Here is a 24599-nt window from a genome sequence, read left to right as displayed (position 1 = left end):
GAATCCTGCGTTCTTGCAAGAGGTATGGCACCAACCATGGTTAGGCCCCTTCAACTCGCTAAAAATGATAATTTTAGGCAATTTATTTGGGCATAGAAATATCCAATCATCATTTTAATGCAATCAGTTGATTGAGGTGATCTCATTCAAGTACGAAACAAGTATATGTTGCAATTATTTATTCTGCAGAAAGTCATAAAAATGTAATTTCCTGTGTCAGAACAAAAAAGAAATTGATCCTTCCCGGTGTTACATTGCTAAAATGATTACAACATTCTGCATGGAACCTGTAAATTATCAGCAAACCAAGAGGGAGTACGGAGAGGTACCCACCTGTTCACACAGATGAGGGGAGCAGTCACCGTCGATCTATGCAAACAACACAGAATGTCAACCTTAGTTGATGACGCACGGAGCCATGGAAGACGGGGAGTAGTGATTGTTGATATATTTGTGCCTCCGGGATGAGGATTAAAAATCTATTTATTTTGGATTTTCTGGTTTATTTTTTCTACATTCTATATTGAATTGTACAACATTACACATCATACATAATAACAAAGGAAGATTTAGTAAGGGGGAACTCCAGCTTTCTTCCATACAGAGGCACATGTGTCTCAAGATAGACACTGGAGAACCAGCTAAGGATGGAGGGTCACAAATGTGTCACGGCCTGTCACAGATGTGTCACTGCCGGATGACAAGTGTTAGAAAATCCCAGAGATTGTAAGCACTTGTTGTTGTCTGACAGTTCCCTGTTTCTGTAGCAGTGGACTGTAGGACACTGCGAAACTGACAGTTTTTCCTCTCAGTTGCCAGCCTGTGACTTCCTTTATAAACCTCACCCTTGGGCGATTTGGGTGCGGTTTATAGTTTGTTCCTTACTGAGTTCTGTAAAGGTTGTCTTTTGTTGCTCCAGACTTCTGTGGTTTTTGCAGCTCAGATAAGTGTTGTCCTTGCTACCTACCAGGGCTCTGGTGATTGCTGTTGTGTTTCCCTTGTATTGTTTCCTTTTGTGTACCTTAGTGTTAGTGGTGTTGATGAAGAGCTCATACCCTCCATTCTTACTTAGGGTCCAGGTCTGAGTTTGCCTATGGTTGAGGTATCCCTTCTTGGCAACAGGTGCGGAACCTGTATAGGGCTGGTGAGGGCAGTGAGAGTGAGCTGCAGGTTGTTGTCAGGGGTTACCACTTACCCCGTTCCCTAGCGATAGGGCATTCCTTTACCCTTTCTTTTTGTTGTCCTATATGGCTGGTATAGCTTCTGTCCCTGGCTGTGACATGGAGCTGTCTTGGCTCCACTCTGGGGTTCGAAATGTTGATTTCTGGTTGTTGGTCAATTTCCCTCTTGGTGGCACCATCGCCTGTTTGTGTTGACTCAACTGCTGAAGGACCTCTTATATTTCTTTCCGGTTCTCTGCCTTCCTGTTTCACTTCTAATCAGGTGTGTGCACTTTCTCATTTGATTTGCCCAATCATACTGATGGCATTATTACAGAAGAATATCTAAACTACTGAAGGCTCCACTGAGCCCTGTTGGGGACAATCCAGAAGGAACATAATTTCACCATAAACCGGCCATGACCAGGTGCAACCTGCAAGATTTCAGACAGAGGAGTGAAAAGCATTATCAGAAGGGTTGTCCAAGAGCCGAGGACTATCTGTGGAGAGCTACATAAAGATCTGGAATAAGCAGGTACAATTGCTTCAAAGAAAACAATCAGTAATACCCTCCCCTTCCATGGTCTGTATGCACACTCACCACGCAAGACTCCGTCATGGAACAAAAAGCAGGTTCAAGCTCGTTTAAAATTTGCTCAACAACATTTAGACAAGCCTATGAAATACTGGGAGAATAAAGTCTGGTCAGATGGGACCAAAATTGAACTCTTTGGATGCCATTATATACACCAGCTTTGGAAGCCAAGAGACAAATCACTCCAAAACACCAACAACAGTGAAGCTTGGACTGTTTTTCAGCATACAAAATTGTCAACCTTCATATAATCGATGGAAGGCTGAATGGACAAATGTACTAAGATATTCTTGATAAAACTCTGTTGTCATCTACAAGATTGATGAAGATGAAACAATGATGGACATTTCGATAAGACAATGATCCCAAACACACAGCCAAGGAATCTCAATTGATTTCAAAGAAAGAAAATAAAACTCCTAGAATGGCCGAGCCGACCACTGGAACTGAATCCAATAGAAAATTTATGGAAGGAACTAAAGCTCAGAGTTCATAGAAGGAGCCTTCAGGATATGAGGAGTGTTTGTGTGTAAGAATGGCCCAAAATCCCACCTGAACAATGCAGGCAACTAGTTTCTCCATTCAGGAGGCTTCTGGAAGCTTCATCACCAACAAAGGTTTTTGTACGAAGTATTAAATTTGAGTAAGCATGTTCAATACTCTTTCCCCGTGTCATTTCTCATTATTACACATACCTTAATTTATGAACATCTATTGTTTAATTCTTTGCCTCCGTAGATTGGATGGGTTGTTATCTACATCTAGTGAGAAATTCAACTCAATATCACCTTTAGAAATATATTTACTTAGAAAGTTTGTGGAGTGATAAATATTTATTTCACCTGCTAGTGTGGAATGATCCACTCTTTTGCTTGACCGAAGTTTTGTTTGAGAAACAAGCATCGGGGTGGCTTTTTAATATTCTACTGAGGCAAGTGTGAGAATTGTTGCAAACCTGGGACAATACGAATGCAGAATGGAGAATGCATAGAGACCCATGGTTAATGAGGTCCAGTTGACTGCACGTTTCTCAGTCATATCATTGATGTGACCGTTCTTTGACTTGACGTTGGGAGCAATGGCACCAGCATTGTCTGTGTGCTCTAGAACAGTTAATTATTTGCTTTTCTTAAACCATAGTCTTCCAATCCTTGGGATCCCAACTCAACCTGTAGCATGGCAGTCAAAAACTTTCGCAATGAACCACAAACTGCACAGCTACCGAGTTTCACCGAAAATAAGCCCTATCCTGAAATTAAACCGTAGCATGAATTTTTTTCCTTTCCGGAGCAAGGCTTAAATATGAGCCCTTTTTGCACGATTCCGTTGGGCATAACATTCTGTATTGTTCGGCCATGGTCTTCTGCAGAGCCGGTATATGTTGCCTTGGTGCAGAGCATTTTGCAGGATGAATGCTCTGCTGGTTGTTTCACAGCACTGGGATTTACGCTGTCCTGGGAGGTGCTTCTCGTTCCCGGCGATTGCTCTGCTCCTTTAGGGAGCGTGTTAGCTCAGGACGCCGCCAGTCACACTTCCTGTTTACAGTTGTGCTGTTGGCTCACGTGGTGCTAAGTGTTCAGATCTTGGTCTCTCGACTCCGGACTGCTGTTTACCCATTTCTGCCTGTCCTCCCCTGTTTCTGTTGTGACTTCCCGGCTTCTGACCTCGGACTTCCTCCTGACCATGTCCTCACCTGCTCCCTGTATTCTGTATGTACTCTCCTGGAACCCTGACCTTTGGCTTGTTTCTCGACCTCGTCTCTGTCTGCCCCCTGTGCACTGTCATGCTGTCCTGGTTTATGATCTCGGCTTGTCTGACTACCTCTCCATTTTTTGCATACTAGTAGAGTCTAGCGCCTCCTTGTGACAGTCATCACACCTACCCTGAAAATAATCCCTAGTTGTGGTTCAATAATGAAGTGTCCATGCAACTAAAAAAGTTAAAGAATACTGCAAAAAACTTCATTAAAGAAAGCAGACTCCCCCAAAAGAGAGAAGATAGCCACAAAAGAGAGAAGACAGCCACAAAAGAGAGAACAAAGCCACAAAAGAGAGAAGACAGACTCAGCAATCATACTCTCCAGACCGCGAACAGGATGCTATGGAACACGAGGACATGCAGTGCATCGCATCGAGGACCTGCAATGAAACGCGGACACACACACATTCAGTGATACCGTACTACACCGGGGAACTGGGACTCAGTGGAACGCTAGGACCTGCGGTGGAACTAATCGGCGACCTGCAGTGGAATGCATCGATGTGTTCCCCCACAGGTCCTCGCGTTCCACAGCACTGCTTGCCGGAAGCAGTACTGTAGTACTGTATTACCAGATGTGTCTGTGTGTGTAAGTGTGTATGATGTTCCTGCAATCTTATGTGTGTGTGTGAGTGCCGGCCGGATGCAGGGGAGGACCACTGTGGAGCACACAAGGATTTGCTGGGAGCACCCGCTGTGGATCGCAGGACGATCTGGGAGTACCACACATGTCCGGGATCTAGTCGCTATGATTCTCTTGGGGGGTGTCTGCCTTCAATAATGAAGTGTCCATGCAACTAAAAAAGTTAAAGAATACTGCAAAAAACTTCATTAAAGAAAGCAGACTCCCCCAAAAGAGAGAAGATAGCCACAAAAGAGAGAAGACAGCCACAAAAGAGAGAACAAAGCCACAAAAGAGAGAAGACAGACTCAGCAATCATACTCTCCAGACCGCGAACAGGATGCTATGGAACACGAGGACATGCAGTGCATCGCATCGAGGACCTGCAATGAAACGCGGACACACACACATTCAGTGATACCGTACTACACCGGGGAACTGGGACTCAGTGGAACGCTAGGACCTGCGGTGGAACTAATCGGCGACCTGCAGTGGAATGCATCGATGTGTTCCCCCACAGGTCCTCGCGTTCCACAGCACTGCTTGCCGGAAGCAGTACTGTAGTACTGTATTACCAGATGTGTCTGTGTGTGTAAGTGTGTATGATGTTCCTGCAATCTTATGTGTGTGTGTGAGTGCCGGCCGGATGCAGGGGAGGACCACTGTGGAGCACACAAGGATTTGCTGGGAGCACCCGCTGTGGATCGCAGGACGATCTGGGAGTACCACACATGTCCGGGATCTAGTCGCTATGATTCTCTTGGGGGGTGTCTGCCTTCAATAATGAAGTGTCCATGCAACTAAAAAAGTTAAAGAATACTGCAAAACACTTCATTAATTAAAGAAAGCAGACTCAGCAAAAAGAGAGAAGACAGCCCCAAAAGAGAGAAGACAGCCCCAAAAGAGAGAAGACAGACCCAAAAGAGAGAAGACAGCCCCAAAAGAGGGAAGACAGCCCCAAAAGAGGGAAGACAGCCCCATAAGAGAGAAGACAGCCCCAAAAGAGAGAAGACAGCCCCAAAAGAGAGAAGACAGCCCCAAAAGAGAGAAGACAGCCCCAAAAGAGGGAAGACAGCCCCAAAAGAGGGAAGACAGCCCCAAAAGAGGGAAGACAGGCCCAAAAGAGAGAAGACAGACCCAGCAATCATACTCACGAGACCGCGAACAGGATGCTATGGAACGTGACGACATGCGGTGCATTGCATTGAGGACCTACAATGAAACGCGGACACACACACATTAGGTGATACCGTACTGCACCAGGGAACTGGGACTCAGTGGAACGCTAGGACCTGCGGTGGAACGAATCGTGGACCTGCAGTGGAATGGAATGCAACCCCCAACCTGAGCTTCCACAAAATTAATCCCTACCCCAAAAATAAGCTCTAGCACATTTTTCAAGGCAAAAAAATAATAAAAGACATTGTCTTATTCTTACGGGAAAAACTAAGTAAAGGAAGAATGTTTTCTGTCTAAAGATATCAAGATATCAATAGTACTATTCTTCTTTACGGTCATATTGTACTGGTACATAAAACATACATCTCTATATACCTGTATTTTAGGGATAAAATAAAATGAAGAAATCGTATTTCAATCTAAAATTTCTAAAAGTAATAACCTGTAGTATGATACCTTTTATATATGATGTACAGTATTTCTAGTTATGCTGTAAAAGGTAGAAAATAACAGTGAGTTTAATAACATTCCGCTAATATGTATTTGCACACAAAGTGCAGCTATTAGGCAGATATCGGCATTATCAAGCAGGAAATTAAGTTTACCGCAAAATCTAATGAAATGATCTTGGTTTGCCTCTTAGGTGACTTTGGTGTGTCACGGATCCTTGTTCCATCTGATATGGCCACTACTATAACAGGGACGGCTTCCTACATGAGCCCTGAGCTGTTTTCTAATACTGGATACAACACTAAGTGCGATATCTGGTGAGTCACAAATTGCATGTTTTATAAAGAAGGAATCTACATAAAATGAATAACATATCTTATACTAATACTAAGTAACAGCCTGTAATATTCCCAAGGGCTGCACTCACTATTCTGCTGGTGCAGTCACTGTGTACATACATTACATTACTGATCCTGTACTGATCCTGAGTTACATCCTGTATTATACCTCAGAGCTGCACTCACTATTCTGCTGGTGCAGTCACTGTGTACATACATTACTGATCCTGTACTGATCCTGAGTTACATCCTGCATTATACTCCAGAGCTGCACTCACTATTCTGCTGGTGCAGTCACTGTGTACATACATTACTGATCCTGTACTGATCCTGAGTTACATCCTGTATTATACCTCAGAGCTGCACTCACTATTCTGCTAGTGCAGTCACTGTGTACATACATTACATTACTGATCCTGTACTGATCCTGAGTTACATCCTGTATTATACTCCCAAGCTGCACTCACATTTTTACATATACAACCAATATGATGGTCATGTGGTTGTCACTATCTGGTCATTAAGACATAAGGTCATTAATACTTAAAAAAAAAAAGTATGGCCGGAGCACCGATAGTATCTTGGTCATGAAAATTAGGCCTTGTACACACAACTATTTTACGACTTCATAAAGCTCGTATATATACGGACTGTAATGTGTATAATCAGAAGTCTATGGGGTCCTAATCTTCCTCGATTTTTTTTGAGTAATGCAGAGTTTTTCCAGTCTTGTTGGTTGCCGTATTAAAAGGGTTGTGCGGTGATTACTTGTTGATCGGTGGGTGTGTAACCGCTCGGATAGGCACCGATCTGCACAGAGGATGAGTGTTGCTCCTCTCCATGGGGCTGCACTCACCTTTTATCAGCAGTCCTATAGAGAAAGAATGAAGCAGTGGTCGTCCATCCTTTCTGCTGATCCCAGTGGTCCGACCTCATCCAAACAGTGAGTTATCAACTCTACTCAACCCCTTTAATTCCTTCTTAGAAGCAGGGGTTAATTTAGTAAGTAACAGGCTTTCATTTCTTTAATCCCTTTCTTCCTATACTACTGTCGTCCACCTCCTCCGATTTAATGGCTCCGATTATTATACTCTACTCAAACCCTTTAATTTCTCTATAGAAGCATGGGTTAATTTAGTGAGTATGGGGCTTTATTTTCTATAGTCCCCTTTTACCATACTACTGTCAGTCCACCTCCTCCAATTTAATGGCTCTGATTTATGATACTCTACTCAACCCCTTTAATTCCTCCATAGAAGCATGGGTTAACTTAGTGAGTAAGGGGCTTTATTTTGTTAGTCCCCTTCTTCCCATACTACTTTCTTTAGTCCCTTTCTTCCAATACTACTGTCAGTCTACCTCCTCTTATTTAATTGCTATGATTATGATACTCTACTTAACCCCTTTAATTCCTCCATAGAAGCATGGGTTTATTTAGTGAGTAAGGGGCTTTTCTTCCCATACCACTATCAGTTTGCCTCCATTTAATGGCTCCGATTATGATACTCTGCTCAACCCCTTTAATTCCTCCGTAGAAGCATGGGTTAATTTAGAAAGGGGCTTTATTTTCTTTAGTCCCTTTTTTTCCCATACTACTGTCAGTCCACCTCCTCCGATTTAATGGCTCTGACTTATGATACTCTACTCCAGAGGTTCCCAACTCCAGTTCTCAAGGCACACCAACAGTGCATGTTTTCAGGATTTCCTTAGTATTGCACAGGTGATAATTTAATCACCTGCAAAGGTGCTGAATCCAACACCCATGCAATGCTAAAGAAATCCTGAAAACATGCACTGTTGGTGTGCCTTGAGGACTGGAGTTGGGAACCTCTGCTCTACTCAACCTCTTTAATTCCTTCTTAGAAGCATGGGTTAATTTAAAGAGTAAGGGGTTTTATTTTCTTTAGTCTCCTTCCCATACTACTGTCAGACCACCTCCTCCGATTTAATGGCTCCGATTATAATACTCTACTCAACCCTTTTAATTCCTCCGTAGAAGCATGGGTTAATTTAGTGAGTAAGGGGCTTATTTTCTTTAGTCCCTTTTCTTCCCATACTACTGTCTGTCCACCTCCTCCGATTTAATGGCTCTGATTATGATACTCTACTTAACCCTTTAATTCCTCCATAGAAGCAAGGGTTCATTTTTTGAGCAACTGGCTTTATTAGTCCCTTTCTTCCCATACTACTTTCTTTAGTCCCTTTCTTCCAATACTACTGTCAGTCCACCTCCTCTGATTTAATGGCTCTGATTATAGTACTCTATTCTCACATGCATTTGCATATATTTTATGTGCACTTACTTGTAGATGTCATATCTGCATATGTATATTTGTGCACCACAATTAATATGTCAGAATTTATATACATTCCTAACTTAGTCCAGAAAACTATTGATACCTATATTGTATTTGTATTTGTATTTTATTTTACATGTAATAACTTTCATGGTAACTTTATTTTCGAATATGTAAAGTGCTTAAGTGATTTAAACATCTGTTCTGCTAATCAGCATTTGCATATAAACTCTGTAGCGCCGTCTCTCCAGCATCATGATTAAGGGTGAGTGTTTTCACCAGAAACGCGTAGTGCTGGTCATGTCATTCTCTGTGTCTGCATGATGAAATAAAGACGTGATTCTTTGCCTGAAGAGCTGGACATCCTCTTTTTTCTGCATTTCATTAGGATGTGGCAGTGCCTGTCCGTGCTCCAGGACGGAATTGGGATTGAGCCTTATACGGTGAGCTGATTCATACAAATTGGACTCTATTCTCACCCCTTTAATTCCTTCGTAGAAGCATGGGTAAATTTAGTGAGTAAGGGGCTTTAATTTCCTTATTCCCCTTTCTTCCCATACTACTGTCAGTCCACCTCCTTTGATTATGATACTCTATTCAACCCCTTTAATTCCTCCGTAGAAGCATGGGCTAATTCAGTGAGTAAGGGGCTTTATTTTCTTTAGTCCCCTTGTTCCCATACTACTGTCAGTCTACCTCCTCTGATTTAATGCCTCCAATTACTCAACCCCTTTAATTCCTCCGTAGAAGCATGGGTTAATTTAGTGAGTAAGGGGATTTATTTTCTCTAGTCTCCTTTCTTCCCATACTACTGTCAGTCCATCTCCTCTGATTATGATACTCTATTCAACCCCTTTAATAACTCTGTAGAAGCATGGCCTAATTCAGTGAGTAAGGGGCTTTATTTTCTTTAGTCCCCTTACCATACTACTGTCAGTCCACCTCCTCCAATTTAATGGCTCCGATTATGATACTCTACTCAACCCCTTTAATTCCTTCTTAGAAGCATGGGTTCATTTAGTGAGTAAGGGGCTTTATTTTGTTATTCCCTTTCTTCTCATACTACTTTCTTTAGTCCCTTTCTTCCAATACTACTGTCAGTCCACCTTCTCTGATTTAATTGCTATGATTATGATACTCTACTTAACCCCTTTAATTCCTCCGTAGAAGCATGGGTTCATTTAGTGAGTAAGGGGGTTTATATTCTTTAGTCCCTTTTCTTCCCATACTACTGTCAGTCCACCTCCTCCAATTTAATGGCTCCGATTATGATATTTCTAGAGAGTAATGCTCCGTAAATCATCTGCACTCAATAGGTCAACACAATAAACTGGAGGCATCTATGATCTACCGCACAGCGCGTCCAGTCCTGCCCCCATGGTGCCATCTTCCCTTTGAGCCGCTATCTCTAATTGTACAGATATTGCATCTTTCCAGCCGTCGCCTCGCTTACTTCTCACTTAGTGAAATGCAGAGACCCTTTAATCTGCCGTTCCTTCTATGTTCGGTCTTTAAAAAGAGACAGAAAACATAAAAATGTCAAGTACGAATGTGACAAGATGCAGATTTCCATTATTTCTATTTAAAAAGTTTTATTTATCATCGACGGAGTGACTTGAAAACTAACGACAGCCATCAGCCCCGACAACTACTGCGTGTTACCGCTCCGTACCCCGTGAATTGCTTAATAATAACCTGACATCTGCGGGAGGGATGTTACATGGCTCAGTGTGTGTTCTTCGCTTGTATTTTATGCATCACATCTAAAGCCTTTACAAAGCTGCAAGACACTCGAGGAAAGAGCGAGAAAAGGATTTATTGATGGTATAGGAGGATGGCAACTGGAATTCATTTGATACAAGGCAATGCAGGGGAAACCGGTGCATAAGGCAGTCATGTTCTTGTCAAAACAGCTCTGATCATATTTGGAACCTATCTTTTGCATTTACTGTATTGTACAAAAGGTGCGGAAAAAATGCTGCAAAGTAAGAATGCTTTAAAATATACCAATGTTAATAGTTTCTTTTCATCAAATGAAAAAAAAGTAAAGTGAATGAACAAAATAGAAATCTTAATCAGATCAATATTTGGTGACCACCCTTTGCCTCCATCAGGTCTTCTGTCACAAGGGGGCGCTAGACACTGCTTGTATGCAGTAAAAGTAGAGGTAGTCAGGCAGACTGAGAAGAAACCAGGATATCACAACAGTACACGGAGCACAGACAGAAACGAGGTCAGGATACAACCCAAAGGTCAGGGTTCCAGGAAGAATACGAACAGAATACAGGGAGCAGACGGGGACGTGGTCAGGAGGAAGTCGAAGGTCAGAAGCCGGGACGTCACAGCAGAAACAGGGGGCGTTTCTGAGGTATCATTTCCTGGTTGGTGGTGTGTGCATGGGAATTACGGGCTGGTCCATGTATGTTCATTGACAGTGTAAAAAGCTATTGTTCTATGTCATCAGCCCCAGTTATGGGTGTTTATGCAGTTTCCTAGATTCTGTGCTGCAACATATGTAAGTGTACACTATGTCTCTGAAATTTGTGCTAATATACCATGGTGGCACTCTGCAAGGATCATCATTAACCCTATACCATGTCACCTGCCGTCCAGTGAATTTGTAACATCTTTTAATTACTGAATTGATGATTTTATGGATCCTCATCACTTGTTGTCTAATAAATGTATTTGATTTTTGCACCTTAAAAACTCGCCTTTTTTCTCCTTGAATTATATGTATGCAGTAAATGTAGAGGTAGTCAGACAGACTGAGAACAAGCCAGGAGGGCACAACAGTACACTGGGGACAGACAGAGACGAGGTCAGTATACAAGCCAAAGGTCAGAGTTCCAGGAAGAATACGTACAGAATACAGGGAGCAGACGGGTATGTGGTCAGGAGGAATTCCAAGGTCAGAAGTCGGGACGTCACAGCAGAAACAGGGGAGGACAGGCAGAGATGGGTAAACAGCTGTCCGAAGTCGAGAAACCAAGATCTGAACACTGAGCACCACTATAAACAGGAAGTATGACTGGCGGCGTCCTGAGCCAACATGCTCCCTAATGAAGCAGAGCAATCACCAGGAATGAGAAGCATCTGCGAGAGCACCTCCCAGGACCAGCGTGAGACCCAGTGCTTGTGAAACAACCAGCAGAGCATTCATCCTGCAAAACGCTCTGCACCATAAGCAACATATACCGTTTCTGCAAGAGAGCATGGCAGAACGATGCAGAATGTTCTGTACAACGGAATCGTGACACACAGTTTTTGAAGGAACTCGGAAGAGTGGTTGTTCCAAACATCTTGGAGAACTGACCACAGATCTACCGTGTATACTTCAAAAATGTTCCAATGTGATGGGAGAAGAATTTTGGACTATGTTCACACATTGCTGCTTTTAGTTTGGCATAAAAACCTGCTCTCTTGGCAGTAGATAAGTAGCTTACAAAAGCAGGTTTTATTACTTTTTTTGTGCATTTTGTTGAACTTTTTGATGCGGCTTATACATGGCATTTGTTTTCAGTACTTGTTTGCTAAATTTGCAGCATTTTTGCTCTTTCTCATTGCTTTCTATTGGAGTCAAAGAGTGAGAGATAAAGAAAAAAAGAGAGCAGGATTTATGTATTTTTCGGGGGCTGGAATAATTCTTTGACTAAAGGATAGACCCGTACTTAGCTGTTAAAAAATACGCCTAGGACTCAGGAGCATAAATAGAAAACTCTACATAGCTGTTATAAAAGGCTCCTAGGGCTCAGGAGCATAAATAGAAAACACAGTCCTTGGTAATGGAAATTGTCAATTTTTCAATGGCAGCAAAAATTTTTCCTCTCTGCCTCAAGATAAAAAACAAGTCAAAAGCTAATGCAATTTGTGCATCACTCTTCTCATCTAATTCAATCTGTTCTTAAAATAAATCGTATGAAATACATTTTTTCAAGAAGTATTTTATTTTTGGCTTCCTGTACTGAAAACAACCCATAGAGGATACTGTAAAGCGGTATTACCTACCTTTTCACAGCAGTCTCAGTTCGACCTTTTTATTTGTAGAACTAAAGTCAATGGAATAAAAACATAGATAAAAAGAGACGTATAAAGGAGTATAAACATCAGATGAACCAAAGAATTCACAAATTCGGTAAAGCTCAAAAAGGGATTTAATGCCGAAAGCTGCAGAGAAGGATAGAAGCACAGCAGGTTCAAAAAGGGCGAAAATCAAGAGACGGGAAGATCTTTTAAAAAAAAAATAAAATATATAGATAAACTCAATATAAAGACTCAAACCAAACTTTTAAAGTAAAACTTTTAACATAGTTCAGATAGTTCTTTTAGAGCATCCTGCACCCCCTGGTGAAGATATGAGGGGTTCTATGAGTTGTACCTCTGTCATAGAGGATAGAAATGATTTTAGGCTATCGATCTGACAATTAAACAGGGGGCTTGTTAAAGTCACGACTCGAGTGTGCAACTCTTGACAGACAGTTCTGTTGTGTCCGGCTGTAGAAGGCCGCAGTGTTTGGCTACACAAACTGCTCCCTGACTTTCCCCTTTTCCAAGCTTGAGGTTAATCCCTTTCTCTTTAGGACCCTGCCAATGTCCTCACCTTTCTGCTGTTAATCATCGGCACTTATCTTTATGTCTTTAAATACTTTCATTCCCCATCCCCTGTCAGTCCACCTCCTCTGATTTAATGGCTCTGATTATGATACTCTACTTAATCCCTTTAATTCCTCCATAGAAGCAAGGGTTATTTTATTGAGTAAGGGGCTTTATTTTGTTAGTCCCTTTTTTCCGATACTACTTTCTTTAGTCCCAAGCAGTTCAGTTGGCTTGTATTTATCTGAAGAAACTTTGTTATTGCAGTTCCTCTCCCTGAGTCATCTGGAGATAAGTTATTCGTATACTTTCCCCTTTGTGTACACCCTGTGTATTGTTTATAACTTAGTGGGGTTAACAAAAGTCCCATCCATTCCCTACCAAGGGCCCAGCTCATGGTTAGCGAGGGTCAGGTATTCTGCTCAGTGCATAAGTGCAGATCCTATCTAGGGTGGTGAGGGAAGTCAGGGGCTAGCGATAGGTTTGGTCAAGGGTCACCATCTCCCTCTTCTCTTGACAAAGGGTTTCCCTTTTCTTACCTTCGCCGTTGGCTTGGTACTTCCCCGTATCTAGTGTTACAGTTACTGTTTGTACTAGCGGCATCAACTGGGAAAATTACACCCATATGTTTTTTGATCCCTGTCGACAAATTAGGTCTCCTATCAGAAAAGGAAAATGTCGTCATGGTAAGATGGTCCATTGTCCATGGTCCAATCAGGTTTTTAAACAATTGACCATAGGTGGAAGGAGCTTCTGAGGACTTGTCCTGTGCCCATCTATCCGCTACTTTGGAGTCTGTCTGCTGCTGTGAAATTTGGTGTTTTGTATCCTTCTGTTTATCCCCCTGTCTGTCTCTCCTTTCCTTCTGTGTTTATTAGTGTAGTGGCGAGTCTAGTGAATGTACCGCCCCCATGTCAGCAGCCAGAACTGCTCGGATCCAGATCCATGGTGGCTTGAGGGGTCTCCGGACCCGGGAGGGACCGTGCGGCCACTCGAAATAAAAGGGGGGTATTTACAGGGGGTTGTGTGTTTAAAGTTAGTGACGCCACCCACGGTGTGTGGTAAGGTGGAGTACCACCGCTGCCGTTGGGAGCACCCGGTGGCACGGTGATGCTGACAAAGGGATACTGTTGGGGGTTTAAGGGTCACTGCGTACTCACTCAGTCCAATGACGCTGACACCGACAACTTGTAAACCAAAGTTCTGAGCACCGCTGCAGCAGGGAGGAAGCACGCCTGGATCCCATGCCCGTTGGTGTTGCTTGTTAGCCTGTGACCTTTGCCTTGGCACCTTTCTACTGATTGGCCCCTGTAGTGTAGAACTAGTTGGGTCCCGCTCACCCGTATGGCTAACGGAGTGAGCTTGCTCTCAGGGTTCACGCTTGGGATTTTCTGGACTGTGTATTGGGAAAGTCCTATCCCCCTCGTTGCGCTAGTACCCCGATTTTGGAGCGGGTGGAGAACGAATCTTGAAGGCTCGGTCCTCCTCAGGTGAATTACCAGGATGCTTGAAGCTACTTCCCGGCTTAGATTCCACGTACCCTGTCGTGCCCTGGCCCCTGCCCGGAGATGGCACAAGGCCGCCGGCTGCCCTCCTTGGCAGTTCCATGCCCTTTGTCACGATCCCCCTGCAACCGGGGTTCTAGCTCCTACAAGGCCCAGACCAACGTCTGCCACCTAGTAGTAACAAGGAGCCCTGCTCCCAAACTCCTCTAACGCTAGACCTCTCTCAACTGACTGCTCCTGACACTCCTGACCCTCCCTAACCAACCCCCCAAGTGGGCGGCCCTATTCCCTTCAGGCTACCAATTGGTGTGTCTGGTGGGTGTGGTGCAGACTGTTCCTAGGCTTTTGATTAGCTTGTTCTTAGCAACACCAAAGGTCAGGGACCCGAAACCAAGGAGGATGTGGATACTGTGCAGAAGGGCATATTGCACAATACCCTGTGACGACCTGATAGGCCAGGGCGTCACATGAACTCATCGGCCTACTCACTAGGCAGGGGGAGTTTAGGGCCAGCCAAGGTCCAAGGTATCCTGCTCGCCAATTGGTTGAAAGAACCTTTGTAGGGACAATAGGGAGCTCAGGAGTCAACTTGAGGTCAGTTCAGGGGGTGTCCCCTCACCTCTCTCCCTAGTGGCAAGACCTCTGTTGTATCATGACCCCCATGTCCCTGCTGTCCCACCTTTTGTTTGTGGTGTTTTTATAGTGCGTCAGACACCCATCGGTTTAAATGTGTATGTCACGCGGTACATGTGGATGTTTCCTAGACCGTGCGTGACAACGACCCTGGTCCATGTCACTGGTTCATGGCTTCTGGATAGATGCTCTCAAAACCACCTTGTATCTGCTGGAATCTCCGGCACCTCTTTTGATTTCTAGAACCGTCACATAGTCATTGACTGTCATTTGTCAAGATTTCAGTTGTGTCAAGGAGAAATTCAATAGTTTGGGGAAATCTCCTTCTTAACAATGAATGTCTGCTGTAATCTTGAATTGAAGGACACTGAGAGCCGACTGAGATATTCACACCACACATATATCTAGTATGAATTCCTTCTCAGTGCACATGTGACGTGCTTTATTTTTACAAGCCTTTTATCGAACAGTAATGGGTTAATCTCTTAGTAAAATTCCTAAGTATGTCATTGGCTATATTAAAAGCATATGCAAAAAGCCTATGATATATGTCCATTTTTGGAATTTCCCCTCTCCGTCCCTTCCTTTGCTCACGGCGCCATAGTCACATAGGTCCGGGGTGCCTTATCTTCCATCCACTATAGTTTGAGGGGCCCTTGTCTCATGACGTCAGCTGCTGACCTTGGTGTACACATACTGTACTTGCTTTCCTGATATGCAGCAGTAATCAGAAAACAGGCTCTCTCTTCTTACTCATAAAAAAAGAAAGTTTAGTTATAGAAAAGCATATAGCAAAATATATATATTATACTCTTGTGAGTGTAAGACCTGGGCTGTAGGCCGTTTGTCCAAATATAATAAGATAATCTGTGTGTGTGTATATAATTAAAGCATAGATGTCGTTGCATAATTATCTGTATGTCTGTATGACAATCGCATAGACACCATAATATGATTTTAAGATGTGCACTAAGGAATGTGTTAACTAAGATGGATAAGCTAAAATGTACAATGAACAAAAAAGTATTCATAACACACTGATTGTATTCATAACATTTTGGTTCTCACCAGCTGGGATGTGAAACTCTGGCTTTATCTTTACTCCTTGTTCCCGTCTCAAGGTCAAATGTTGAATTGTATAACTGTGATTGTTTTACAATATACGCGTTAGAAGAACATTGAGCTTCTCCCGGAGAGACACGTCTCTGTGTGGGCATTTTTCCTCATACATATATCTGCGCAGATTGATTTGAAATCCATCTCTGTGACCCTGAGAAACCCCATTTGTGGTTTCCCCAAAATTCTTAACCTTGACGCTCTCACAGTAGAAAAGCATATAGAAAAATATTTTGTATTCTCACTGTTGCACTAGCTTAATGTGACATAGACATAACTGAAACCATAACGCTTGGCTGGATCCATCACAATTTGCGTAATATTGGTGCCTGAATGGCAATGTTGACTCATACTGAGGTTCTTCGATTTGAGTTGGAAAAATGAAACTCCACGCAGAGGCACCGATGGAGGTGTGAGCAGAACCAGCACCTTTTTCTGGAGCAGGATAATTGATACTTGCCCCTTACGCTCACGTAATCTGTAAATTTGTAAGAACTTTTTGCAGCAGACAATAGTCCTACATCCTACGTCCGCCTGGGTACCCAGTAATGAAATTTTCAATGATCTGGAAGAAAACATTGTGGCTGTAGAAATGCTGCGCATTGTTGGCTTTAATGAGAGGATATTTCATGAGGACCAGTGACAGAACTGGCACAACTAAGCCACAGGCTCACATCTGTGCGCTGAGTGCGACTGCTCTATTCCCATATGATGGCATTCAACGGTAAGAGAGCTCGAAACTCTCAGGATATTTCATGCTTCAGTTCAACCATCTGTAGATTTCCAGGAATTAAATATGGAATTGGAGAAATCCCCTCGCAGCTGCGGCTAAAGCTCGGCTCTGTGCACCCTCTACGGCTGACATGTTCATTGTTAATTTTTGGACAAGTCAGATTCTGTAGGGGCATCTGAGGATGCAACGAGGTGTAGGGAGGTCCTTGAAGAACTGGTTAAGGGATGATCCTTCTCTTAGGCTAGATGGCTGAAATGACACAGGCATGAATTGCTGACATACTGAGACTTTATTTCTTTTGGGAATAAAAAGCCTGAAAATAAGGAGTTTAGTAACATGCATGCAATCCATGCAAATTGTGCAATAGGTTCAGATGTTTGCTGCACAATTTAGCAAATTGATGATTTTGCCGCCAGGAGCAAATTAAAACACTGCCCTTGTTCAGAATTATTCTCGAGAGATACCGCCCCTCCCTAAAATACAGATATTGCTCCTGGACAGTGCCCCATCCCCCATCCATGTCCTACAATGTCAGAAATAGAGCTACATGACATTGTTGATTTTCAAGCTTCAGTAACTCCTTCTATCCTTCATCATCTGGCTGCATGACATGGTTGATTTTGAAGCTTCAGCACCTCCTCCTACTCCTTCTATCCTCCATCATCTGGCTACATGACATGGTTGACTTTGAAGCTTCAGCACCTCCTTCTACTCCTTCTATCCTCCATCATCTGGCTGCATGACATGGTTGACTTTGAAGCTTCAGCACCTCCTTCTACTCCTTCTATCCTCCATCATCTGGCTTCATACAATCGTTGATTTTGAAGCTTCAGCACCTCCTTCTACTCCTTCTATCCTTCATCATCTGGCTGCATGACATGGTTGATTTTGAAGCTTCAGCACCTCCTTCTACTCCTTCTATACTCCATCATCTGGCTACATGACATGGTTGACTTTGAAGCTTCAGCACCTCCTTCTACTCCTTCTATCCTCCATCATCTGGCTGCATGACATGGTTGACTTTGAAGCTTCAGCACCTCCTTCTACTCCTTCTATCCTCCATCATCTGGTTTCATACAATCGTTGATTTTGAAGCTTCAGCACCTCCTTCTACTCCTTCTATCCTTCATCATCTGGCTGCATGACATGGTTGATTTTGAAGCTTCAGCACCTCCTTCTACTCCTTCTATACTCCATCATCTGGCTACATGACATGGTTGACTTTGAAGCTTCAGCACCTCCTCCTACTCCTTCTATACTCCATCATCTGGCTACATGACATGGTTGACTTTGAAGCTTCAGCACCTCCTTCTACTCCTTCTATCCTCCATCATCTGGCTACATGACATGGTTGACTTTGAAGCTTCAGCACCTCCTTCTACTCCTTCTATCCTCCATCATCTGGCTTCATACAATCGTTGATTTTGAAGCTTCAGCACCTCCTTCTACTCCTTCTATCCTTCATCATCTGGCTGCATGACATGGTTGATTTTGAAGCTTCAGCACCTCCTTCTACTCCTTCTATCCTCCATCATCTGGCTACATGACATGGTTGACTTTGAAGCTTCAGCACCTCCTCCTACTCCTTCTATCCTCCATTATCTGGCTACATGACATGGTTGACTTTGAAGCTTCAGCACCTCCTTCTACTCCTTCTATCCTCCATCATCTGGCTTCATACAATCATTGATTTTGAAGCTTCAGCACCTCCTTCTACTCCTTCTATCCATCATCTGTCTGCATAACATAGTTGATTTTGATGCTTCAGCACCTCTTCCTACTCCTTCTATCCTCCATCATCTGGCTACATGACATGGTTGACTTTGAAGCTTCAGCACCTCCTCCTACTCCTTTTATCCTCCATCATCTGGCTACATGACATGGTTGACTTTGAAGCTTCAGCACCTCCTTCTACTCCTTCTATCCTCCATCATCTGGCTTCATACAATCGTTGATTTTGAAGCTTCAGCACCTCCTCCTACTCCTTCTATACTACATCATCTGGCTACATGACATGGTTGACTTTGAACCTTCAGCACCTCCTTCTACTCCTTCTATCCTCCATCATCTGGCTACATGACATGGTTGACTTTGAAGCTTCACCACCTCCTTCTACTCCTTCTATCCTCCATCATCTGGCTACATGACATGGTTGACTTTGAAGCTTCAGCACCTCCTTCTACTCCTTCTATCCTTCATCATCTGGCTGCATGACATGGTTGACTTTGAAGCTTCAGCACCTCCTTCTACTCCTTCTATCCTCCATCATCTGGCTGCATGACATGGTTGACTTTGAAGCTTCAGCACCTCCTTCTACTCCTTCTATCCTCCATCATCTGGCTTCATACAATCGTTGATTTTGAAGCTTCAGCACCTCTTTCTACTCCTGCTATCCTTCATCATCTGGCTGCATGACATGGTTGATTTTGAAGCTTCAGCACCTCCTCCTACTCCTTCTATCCTCCATCATCTGGCTACATGACATGGTTGACTTTGAAGCTTCAGCACCTCCTTCTACTCCTTCTATCCTCCATCATCTGGCTACATGACATGGTTGACTTTGAAGCTTCAGCATCTCCTTCTACTCCTTCTATCCTCCATCATCTGGCTTCATACAATCATTGATTTTGAAGCTTCAGCACCTCCTTCTACTCCTTCTATCCTCCATCATCTGGCTACATGACATGGTTGACTTTGAAGATTCAGCACCTCCTCCTACTACTTCTATCCTCCATCATCTGGCTACATGACATGGTTGACTTTGAAGCTTCAGCACCTCCTCCTACTCCTTTTATCCTCCATCATCTGGCTACATGACATGGTTGACTTTGAAGCTTCAGCACCTCCTTCTACTCCTTCTATCCTCCATCATCTGGCTTCATACAATCGTTGATTTTGAAGCTTCAGCACCTCCTCCTACTCCTTCTATACTACATCATCTGGCTACATGACATGGTTGACTTTGAACCTTCAGCACCTCCTTCTACTCCTTCTATCCTCCATCATCTGGCTACATGACATGGTTGACTTTGAAGCTTCACCACCTCCTTCTACTCCTTCTATCCTCCATCATCTGGCTACATGACATGGTTGACTTTGAAGCTTCAGCACCTCCTTCTACTCCTTCTATCCTTCATCATCTGGCTGCATGACATGGTTGACTTTGAAGCTTCAGCACCTCCTTCTACTTCTTCTATCCTCCATCATCTGGCTGCATGACATGGTTGACTTTGAAGCTTCAGCACCTCCTTCTACTCCTTCTATCCTCCATCATCTGGCTTCATACAATCGTTGATTTTGAAGCTTCAGCACCTCTTTCTACTCCTGCTATCCTTCATCATCTGGCTGCATGACATGGTTGATTTTGAAGCTTCAGCACCTCCTCCTACTCCTTCTATCCTCCATCATCTGGCTACATGACATGGTTGACTTTGAAGCTTCAGCACCTCCTTCTACTCCTTCTATCCTCCATCATCTGGCTACATGACATGGTTGACTTTGAAGCTTCAGCATCTCCTTCTACTCCTTCTATCCTCCATCATCTGGCTTCATACAATCATTGATTTTGAAGCTTCAGCACCTCCTTCTACTCCTTCTATCCTCCATCATCTGGCTACATGACATGGTTGACTTTGAAGATTCAGCACCTCCTCCTACTACTTCTATCCTCCATCATCTGGCTACATGACATGGTTGACTTTGAAGTTTCAGCACCTCCTTCTACTCCTTCTATCCTCTATCATCTGGCTGCATGACATGGTTGATTTTGAAGCTTCAGCACCTCCTCCTACTCCTTCTATACTCCATCATCTGGCTACATGACATGGTTGACTTTGAAGCTTCAGCACCCCTATGATGGTGGAATATGGGGGGGTTGTGTATAATTTTGTGTAGGTTCGTATTTTAGGTATGGTGCTCTGTCCATTCTGTGTACATTGTCCTGTTAAGTTAGGTTAATCGCCCCCTGCTGGGCTTTTGTCCCTAAGTCTGGGGGAGGGGTCTCGGATCCACCTAAACTCTCTGTTTACCTGGGAAATTATTTAATCAGGGTGGGAAGGACAAAATACAAGCAGGAGGATTCATCCTCTGGGGGAGAAGCTGCGGCTACAGGCTGCACCCCAGAGAGCCGTTAAGAAACCCCGATTTCCCTAGAAAAGAACTGCTGGAGGATTGTGACTGATCTTTGGGACATTTATCCCATTACTGGACTACTTTACCCTCTGTGTGGTGGATTATTTGATGGACCTTCTGGCTTGCTTGGAATAAATGTTCTTTGGATTGTTCAGTCATCTCTCGCTCTCCTGATTGTGTGATTTCGGAGAAAGATCTCATGACAACCCCCTTCTATCCTCCATCATCTGGCTGCATGACATGGTTGATTTTGAAGCTTCAGCGCCTACTTCTGTCCCCTGTCTTCTGATAGCCATTAAACTTCTGATTGCAGTTTACTATAAATTTGGCTACTTTTGTAGTTTGTGATCACTCCCCTTTGCGTTAAATAGTCACATGTCTTACCATCTGATGGTGGTTCTAGAATCTCATCATTCTTATGCTCTGGAAGAAGCTGAGGAGTCGTGAAAATTGCAGCAATGGTGTTTAGCTCTATTGGAATACCTTGGAATGTTTTACTTTTTGTGTCTATTTTCCACTTGTCTACCTCCCTTCCCAGTAGTATGACTAGCACTCTTTCCAGCTTTCTCACTAGCCAGGGTGAGTTCAAGGCAAGCAGGGGCCTAGGGACAAGATTGGCAACCGGGTGAAGGACCCGTATAGTGACATTAGGGAGTGCCAGGATCAGCCTGAGCCTTAAACAATACTGTAGGTCATTTCCCTTCAAGACACCTAAACGAACAGCTAGCGAGGCTCTAGTCCTTTCAGTTAGTTATTAGCTAAGATCCTAATGGACAATGATATATGATGAGTGCCAAAACATCCGCTCATCGAAAGCTCTGCGGTGACTCCCACTTTGAAGGACATGCAGCCCGTTTTCCGCTTCCAACTTTTCATGATTTGTTAAGTTACCGTGAGTCACAAAACCCAATTGGCATCAACATCCCTTTTTTTCGTCCTTTCTCTTGTCTTCCACCCACTCTCTCTCACTCACAAAGTGCAACTGAATGAAAGAGAAAATATCACAGGAGCTTGGAACAAAACCAAACAAGAAACCTGGCAGCCGCTGCCAACCAATGTCACAGTTCTCTCCTGTTCTGGCTCATCCCGGGCATCACGCGAAGCACGGGAGAAAATTTGCTTTGTCCAACTGACCCTCCCTGGAATTACTTTTTTCATTTCTGTGTTCCTTCTTTTTTTATTTCAGGGGATGTTTTTCTTTTATGATCAGCAAAACTTTACAAAAAAACAGAGACATTCCCCGCAGCTTGCGATATCCATCCCTCCGGCTGGCTAATCCTTTCTGATAGCTGGACTGATCACCACCATGAAGCACGACGCATGGCCGAGTGCCAACGAGGGATGTTTAAAGTTAGCTAAAAATAAGTTGTGTTTGTTTCCCAGACATAATTATCCTGTTCTTTCAAGAGATACCACTGAATCCCAGTTTTTTTATCCTTCGCGATTGGACCCAGTGCAACAAATTAGATATTACAGGGAAGCAATTTTTTTGCATTCTTATATCATTGTCTTAAAAGAGAAACTGTTCTGAGAATTATTGTCTGCTTGTAAGACAGAGTAAGTTCCGAATTATCACGGCACAGTTGTATGTGAGACTGGATTATGAGTACTTGACAGCAGCAACGAAAGAAGTTGTCAGCCAGGGCAAAATGACAAGGTAAATCTATGACCTAAATTGATAGATGTATTATATATTTATGGACATTTCATAAATGTCTACTGTAATAGATGCGAGTCCCAGCTCTTGGACGTGCACCTATCTCAAGAATGCGCTGCCCTATTTCTCCCGTTTTCACCAGTAGAAGGGCTTCCATTAATGACTCACTTATTTGATGTCTACAGAAGACACATGGGCCCCTAGGTTTGGTCCACAGAGTAGCTGCTGCCTAGTGGAGGGACATTCAGAAAGTTGCGTCAATGTCAAGAGGGGAGGAACAGAATTGTTAGGCAGAAGGATAGTCTAAACATGGGACCTGCACCTATCACAAGAATGAGCCGCCCTATTTCTCCCGTTTTTGACAGTGGAAGGGGGCCTCCAATGAAGGACTCCCTTATTTGATGTCTATAGAAGTGTCATGAGGGCACTCTGCGTGGTTGCCTGCCAGCTCTTAGTAGGGCTTCCACAGACAGATTTAGCAATAGATTCTCCATTTACCACATCACAAGGGGTACCCAGTCCTTCCCGCTTTAACTGCTGTACAGGTATTATGCAGGGGCCCCTAGGTTTGGTCCACAGAGTAGCTGCTGACTGGTGGAGGGACATTCAGAAAGTTGCGTCATTGTCAGGAGGTGAGGAACAGAATCGTTAGGCAGAAGGATAGTCTAAACATGGGACCTGCACCTATCGTAAGAATGAGATGCCCTATTTCCTCCATGAATGACTCCCTATTTGATGTCTATAGAAGTGTCATGAGGGCACCCTGCATAGTTGTCTGCCAGCTCTTAGTAGGGCTTCCACAGACAGATTTAGCAATAGATACTCCATTTATCAAATCACAAGGGGTGCCCAGGCCTTCCATATTTAACTGCTGTACAGGTATAACACAAGGGCCACTAGATTTGGTCCACAGAGTAGCTGCTGACTGGTGGAGGGACATTCAGAAAGTTGCGTCAATGTCAGGAGGTGAGGAACAGAATTGTTAGGCAGAAGGATAGTCTAAACATGGGACCTGCACCTATCGTAAGAATGAGCTGCCCTATTTTCCCCATGAATGACTCCCTATTTGATGTCTATAGATGTGTCATGAGGGCACTCTGCATAGTTGTCTGCCAGCTCTTAGTAGGGCTTCCACAGACAGATTTAGCAATAGATACTCCATTTACCAAATCACAAGGGGTGCCCAGGCCTTCCATATTTAACTGCTGTACAGGTATAACACAAGGGCCACTAGGTTTGGTCCACAGAGTAGCTGCTGACTGGTGGAGGGACATTCAGAAAGTTGCGTCAATGTCAGGAGGTGAGGAACAGAATCGTTAGGCAAAAGGATAGTCTAAACATGGGGCCTGCACCTTTCGCAAGAATGAGCTGCCCTATTTCTCCTGTTTTTGACAGTGGAAGGGGGCGTCTCATGAATGACTCCCTTATTTGATGTCTATAGAAGTGTCATGAGGACACTACAGCCTGGCAGCTCTTAGTAGGGCTTCCACAGACAGATTTAGCAATAGATACTCCATTTACCACATCCCAGGGAGTGCCCAGGCCTTTGCTGTTTAACGGCTGTAAAGGTTTTACACAGGGGATCCTAGGTTTGGTCCACAGAGTAGCTGTTGACTGGTGGACGAATGTTCAGAAAGTTGCGTCAATGCCAGGAGGTGAGGATTTAAGAACAGAATCATTAGGTAGAAGGATAGTCTAAACATGGGACAAGGTCAGAAATGGAAACAAACAGGATGAACAGGAGTTCAGGAACCACAAGAAGTATCAACTATAACTGTCAACTTTCAGAAGAATACTTGGAGTTTAAGTAGGGTGTGATGCTGTCCAATTAG

At 43.6% G+C, this 24599-nt stretch overlaps 1 protein-coding gene across 1 annotated transcript in view; it reads left to right on the top strand.

The window, feature by feature from the left end:
* LOC142254391 (serine/threonine-protein kinase Nek11-like) overlaps positions 1-24599 on the top strand; it is a 216387-nt gene that overhangs the window by 19396 nt on the left and 172392 nt on the right. Inside the window, exon 5 of the mRNA XM_075325433.1 lies at positions 5958-6081. Coding sequence (XP_075181548.1) covers positions 5958-6081 — 124 coding nt within the window. The remainder of the gene's footprint in view (positions 1-5957; positions 6082-24599) is intronic.

This window comes from Anomaloglossus baeobatrachus, chromosome 10, assembly GCF_048569485.1.
Source record: "Anomaloglossus baeobatrachus isolate aAnoBae1 chromosome 10, aAnoBae1.hap1, whole genome shotgun sequence".
Lineage (NCBI taxonomy): Eukaryota > Metazoa > Chordata > Amphibia > Anura > Aromobatidae > Anomaloglossus > Anomaloglossus baeobatrachus.
The sequence above is the reverse complement of the archived record's forward strand: the minus strand, read 5'-3'. Positions and strand labels throughout refer to the sequence as shown.